The sequence below is a fragment of the Mycosarcoma maydis genome, chromosome 19, assembly GCF_000328475.2.
Source record: "Mycosarcoma maydis chromosome 19, whole genome shotgun sequence".
Classification (NCBI taxonomy): Eukaryota; Fungi; Basidiomycota; class Ustilaginomycetes; order Ustilaginales; genus Mycosarcoma; species Mycosarcoma maydis.
In genome coordinates, this window is record NC_026496.1 from 540,190 (window position 1) to 546,189 (window position 6,000).

At 52.0% G+C, this 6,000-nt stretch overlaps 2 protein-coding genes across 2 annotated transcripts; one reads left to right on the top strand and one right to left on the bottom strand.

Moving 5' to 3' along the window:
• Positions 1-2,327: 2,327 nt before the first annotated feature.
• On the top strand, positions 2,328-2,741 carry UMAG_05426 (uncharacterized protein; the record flags this gene model as incomplete). The annotated part of the gene is made up of 1 exon (XM_011393811.1): positions 2,328-2,741. The coding sequence occupies one exon, from the start codon at positions 2,328-2,330 to the stop codon at positions 2,739-2,741; it is 414 nt and encodes a 137-aa protein (XP_011392113.1).
• Positions 2,742-5,231: 2,490 nt separating this feature from the next.
• On the bottom strand, positions 5,232-5,777 carry UMAG_05428 (ATPase-activating ribosome biosynthesis protein; the record flags this gene model as incomplete). Its single annotated transcript, XM_011393812.1, has 1 exon — positions 5,232-5,777. One exon carries the CDS (start codon positions 5,775-5,777, stop codon positions 5,232-5,234), a length of 546 nt encoding a protein of 181 aa, XP_011392114.1.
• Between the last annotated feature and the right edge of the window lie 223 nt (positions 5,778-6,000).

Genomic DNA, 6,000 nt, shown 5'->3' on the forward strand with positions numbered 1-6,000 from the left:
TGTCGCGCGCGTATGGCGCGCGTACTGCGACACCTACTCGTTCCCGTCCGGTCACTCGTGTATACCGGTTAGGTTACTGCAAGGGTTGCATGATTGTGGGCGATCAGACTAAACGCCAATCGTAGATATTCTAACAGCTTTAGCCTAAATTCATGACTGAGACTGCAGATACCTGCGCGCAAGTCATCACCCGTTAATCATGAATGTTTTGTTTTACATGTAGTGAAGACGATGCTCGTTGCGAAGGATAGGAGACTGGTCAGTACTCTCACAATATCTTTTTTTTTTTTTTTTTTTGCTCTTTTGCTTTTATTTTTCCTCATCTGGATCATGAATGATCTGGCACCTGGCTCGAACGAACAGTCAAGAGTATGTCTTTGGTAGCTCTAAGGATGAATTTTTCCGATTGAACGATTGAATCACGAATCACGAATGTGAGTCACGAATCGTGAATTTCATAAAGATTCACGATTCACGATTCCGTAATTTAACGCGCCTCTTCGGGACATCAACTTTTTGACCATCACGCATCACGCATATATTCGTGATTAATTGCCAAGATTCGTGATTCGTGATTTGTGATCCATGATGCCCAGTCGTGAGTTACTCACGACTCATAATTATCTATCATCGAAGGTGACATTTCAAAATCTTGACCAGAATCGTGACTGCTACACGGCACAAATCATGTATCAAGAATATAAACACCATTCACGATTCGTGATTCGTGATTCACGATTTTGCGTTACGCGCGTATCGCGTACAAACAAGTCGTGAGTCATGAGTCGTGAGTTCGTTGAAAGTCACGAGTCTGGTCATCTCACCATGACTCACGACTCACGACTAGCTACATAAATGTAAAAGTTTCCGGGACTTCTTGTGTCTTCGAGGTTCAGAAAGAGAAACACAAGCTTGCGTAGCAACGCATACAGAGCGGCGAAAAGGTTGCAATCCGCCGAGGCCATGGCTCAGTGGCTCATAGGGCAGCTGAAAAAGAAGCAGTTTTCGTGACTTGCCGCTGCTTTCCTTTCGCCAATGTGAATCAGAATCACGAATCACGAATCACGAATCACGAATAACTCACTACTCGTGGCTGATGGCCGAATTTTCCGGCACTCATGACTCACGACTGGCCACAAGATAGAAAGGGTTCACACCAAACTTCTGACACCAGCTTGTACAATCACGAATCATGGATGCCTGTGCTCTGTATACAGGGCACCTTCCTCGCTGCTTCAAGCAAGCTACGGTCGTGGGGACTGCGTAAGCACAACAAGCCGAACTGCATGAAGCCAGGTGCTTATCGTCCCATTCATGATCCATGATTAGTCTTCTCTGCCCCTCGGGCAAGCTGTCTTCTTTCATTCACGAGATTACCGCTCGCATCGTTGCAGAGAGGCTCGCCAAACATTCACGACTACGATTATGAATTACGAATAACAGAACGGACGACACTCACGACTGTGCACTCACGACTCATGACTCGTGGCTATGGACGTAAAGGGCACCTACAGCGCAGTGCACGTCCACCACATGGCCGAGGCCCTCAATATGAATCATGAATCGAGCTTCTTTGCTCAAGCGCATTGTGCAATGGACCTCTTTGTTCACGAGCGGCAGCCAAGCGCGCCTCAAGCTCGAAGGATCGTACCTAGGCCCTACGTGCGAAGCCAATCGTGAATCACGAATGTAGGACTACCTCAGGGAAAATTCAGCTTGAAGCTCATGTGTTTAAAACATACACGTGATACAGTCGAGATATGGTAGAACCATGAACATGAGTGTGGGATGGGTTGATGACAGAGACCTGCTTTTTGACACTAGAATCGCAAACGTGCGCTACAGACACGAGAGTCGAGCTAATCCTCCAGATCGTAGGAAGCTACCTGTGAATCGAGCTTCGATCCGGCAAAGTCAAGGTACCTGATCTTCTCCCCAAAAAGAGCCCCAGGGAGCTTGGGCGACATTCGTGATTGAGTTGCTAGGCTCCCGTCTAACTCGGGCCCATGAGCTTAAGATCCTCGGTGTGACAACGTGGAAACCAAACCAAAGAAGAAAGCAAGATGGTGTCAGTAGGCAGACTCGTCAGGTCAGGGCACGCCGAAGAAACAGCACCGAGTCGGAAGAGGAGATATAGAGCTTCGATCCGAATCACGAATGGCCTCAAGAGAGACTCGTCGCTGAGCTCTATTGGAGAGAATGCCGTATTCGGCTTCATCAGCCGGGCCGAGTCCAGCCAAGCTACCCGTGGCAGCTGGCAGTTGAGTTAACCCGAGTCTAGCATCTAAGAGCCGATCGATACCGTCGTCCCCATCCAGCAGGCAAGCATGCGAGACTTCTCGGGCGCTGGACACCATCCTCCTCAATCCGCCAACACGCCTTTGCCGTCTACCCGCAACGATCAAGACGAGCCAAACAGACAAGACGATTCAGGCACTGTGCTGGAACGATTCCAAGCGCTCGAATCAACCATACGCAATCTCAGCGATGAGATGCGCTCCTACTACCAAAGCATTGCCCAGTCGCTGCACTGGCTTGACAATGTGATCCCCCACATCTACCCTGCAGCCGCTCGTGCTGCATCCGCCACAAATCCCCCTCTGGTGCCGCTCGATACCTCCTCTCACAGAGGCGTGAGGCGGAGGTGGTCCCAAACGAGACTGCAAAAGCCGTTCCGAGACGAGCTTCGTCATCGAATCGTGAATGGGCTTGCAGCCACGGAACCCTCTCCCGCCCTTTGAGGAATCACCGCCATCCTTGCACGGCGTGCCCGTCCTGCGATTCAACTGGTCGCAGAGGCCAGACGCCTACACAGAGCTGGTCAGGTCGATCATTCGCAGGCTTTGTAGCCGCGATCGATGCTCCAGCAAGCTGATGACTTTGCCATTGACTCTCTTGCAGCAGTACCTTCTCGAATTGCTAGGCTACGAATGTTAATACATACATTGTTCTGCTCCAATACCAGGTCTTGTGTCTTGTGTGTGATCTCCTATGCGATTCGTGACTGGCCGACGTGCTGTTGAGAGGATGGTCGTCCTCGGAGCCACCCTAGGGGCCACCTGCGAGGGGTGGTTGCTGCGAGAAGCCACCTAGGAACCACCCCGGGTGGCTCCTAGGACGACTTCTTCCTTTTTTCACGATATAAATCCGTAAAGCGCTCACGACTCATCAGGTCGGTGTAGGTTGTGAAGGATAAAAAAGGACATCGCGTAAATCAGGTTGGTGAGCGAGTGTGTTGAGCGCAGACCCAAGTGTGGCGTTGAATGCCAAAGCCAAGAGTATCATGATCTCCTGCAGCGGTGGGAGCTACGACGTCCTGGAGCGACCAGGAAGTCGGCATAAACATTATCTGGACTTGGGCTGAGCGCAAAAGCAGTCTGTCTAAGAAGGCTTTCCTCGCTGCCATCTGTGTTAGAACCTTGTCGCGTGCCCAGGCGTACAACCTTCTGAAATGCGCCTTGTCGACAGCGTCCCAGCGCTCTGCCGCATGGCTAACCAGACGCTGGTAAGCCGAAGTGAGTGGGCCAAAGATCAAGACGTCCAGAGGTTGCGTAATCTGTGAATGTGGGTCGCGTGTGGAGATGATGCGGTGGGACCGCAGCACGTTGGAAATCGCCTGAGACGTGTTGGATCGTTGCATTCGATGGCGGTGACCGACTCTCGTGTTACTCACGACTGGCTGAGCCCTGTACGGAGAAGCCGATTCACCACGAGGTACGACGATGCGCTCACTAATGGCAACGCTGAACATGAAAACGGTTCCATCCATGTTGAAGACGTTGGCCGGTATCACATAGAAGTCGTATATGGATTCGGCGCCGCAATCAAACCACTGGCGTACAATCTTCTCCGTGGCACCGATGAGGCGCTCGATGTAGAGGTAGCGGGACTAGTGGGACTGAATTAGAGGAGCGTCGAAGCAGGAAGCCTTGAAGCTAGCCACGACCGACGTCGACCACCTCGGATTAGCCCGGAACCCCCCATGTGTAACGGGGCTGGCATAGTCTTGGAGCAATCCTGAATGGCGGCGTGAGATGAAAGCCGATACAGGAACAACGCCAGATATGCTCGACGAGGGCGCTCAAGACGGCCAGTGCAAGTCCCTGCTGGTCGGTATGAGCGTCTTTCTTGGTGCGATCTTCATGCGGTGGCGCAGAGTCGCTTCTGAAATGCTTTGAACTGCAGCAGCTTTCTGGGGGCTGCCATGCTGCCCGTTGCCAAGCTCGGCAGCGGCGAGCTGGAGAAGAGCCTCCTTTTCCAATTGGTTGCTAGCCCAAGACGACCGAGAAGTCACAGAGCGGTTCGGACACCCACGAAGCCGTAAACAGAAGCATGGATTATTGACAGAAGCGGTGTTGGCGGTGGACGTGGTGAAGAAAACGGGGTCCAGAAAAGTAGGTGGGACTCACGGAAGGCAGACACTCAGGGCTCACGATTATGCAGGCTCACCCGTAGCCACCTCTCACAGGCCGACCTGACCTGCCGACCGTGAAAGACGGGATGTCAATCACGAACAGCTGCAATCGTGAATCGCGCCTAAGCATCTCCCGATGAGGATATTCTGTAGCTCGTTGACCTTGCTGTTGCCAGTGTTGATGGCACACGAGGTGTCGCCGTCGGTGCCAGAGACAATAAAAGCTGCTTGGAACGTCAAAAACCCCGGCACGCGAGCGTTTCGAAGCTCGGCTGATTCTTTCTGGGTATCAGGAACGTTCATCGCGCCGAAGAGCCGAGCTCATATCGGGTGCAGCCATGTGGTGGGACCGAGTAGGTGGCAACACTAGCTTATACCTTTGGAGAGAGAGTGCAGAAGGAGTGTTAGACAGCGATCGACAATGCGAGCCGGTGAGCACACTGAGCCGCTGTGCGAGTATGAGTGCTTGACCACAGCCGACACACGAGGGATGAGAAGGAGTAGTCGTCAATAAAATGCAAATGCAGATGTCAAGAGCCAGGGAGCAGATCACGTCTGTCTGGGTTGAGGTATATAATACAAGCACCATTAAGTGCGGAGGGAAAGAGCAAGCCAGAATTGGACGGAGCCTGGACGGAGATAAAGGTTTGCTACCTTTGAATGAGGTGGCCTAATTGAGGTGGTGATGTGAGGCAAATGCTGTTCAAAAGTCATTTCAAAAGTCATGTGAGGATGGCCGGTTACGGATGCATGTCGAAAACGATGTTTTGAAGTTTGGAGCTGCCGAAGGGAGCGTAGGTCTGCATTTGGCTGTGACTTAGTCGGTGTTCATGCTCATGGCCATGCCAGAGTCGCCGGCACCTACCAGAGCGGATTTTGACTTGGCAGAGGTAGCCTTGACCTTGATCTTGTCTTTGGAGGAAGAAGCGGTTTGTCGGGAAGCTTCGATGGAAGCGCGAAGGTGTGCGTTGCGGTGGACAAGAAGACGATCTGCCTCCTTGGCCTTTGCCTTGACACCTGCCTTTGCCATGCGAGCTTTGTAGAAGGCAATCTCTCTGCGCGTCTTGATCTCCTGAATGCGCTTCATGGCGTTGAGGGTGGTGGCGACGAGCTCTCGGTCGTAGCGAACGGGTACGTTGCGCTTCTTTTCGAATTCGAGGGTTGAGTCGACAGTCATCTCTTTGCCGTTGGCTTTGCGGAAGGCCTTTGTCCAGCGAACCTTTCGTGGGTTGCGTTTCAACTTGAAGTTCTTGTGACATTTGGATTTGCAAAACTTGAAGATCTTTGCATCGTTACGCACGAAAGTGATACCCTTGCCCGGGTAGCAAGGAGCTGAGCAGAAGAAGCAATGCTCGATCCTCATAGTGGATGATGTTGGGGTTCAATGTACTGTGTATGAAGGAGGGGTATTTAAATCGACGACGGAGGCCTATAGTGCGGATGAACAGCAAGCGCCAAAGGTTGAGTGTCCAGTATGTGACGGGCTTAGAAGCGAGGTTGCAGCCCGGTTGGTGGATGGATTGGACGATGTTTCGAGTGAGTGGACGGATCGAGCTATTTCTGAGAGCACTTCCGGAAGAAGGAAT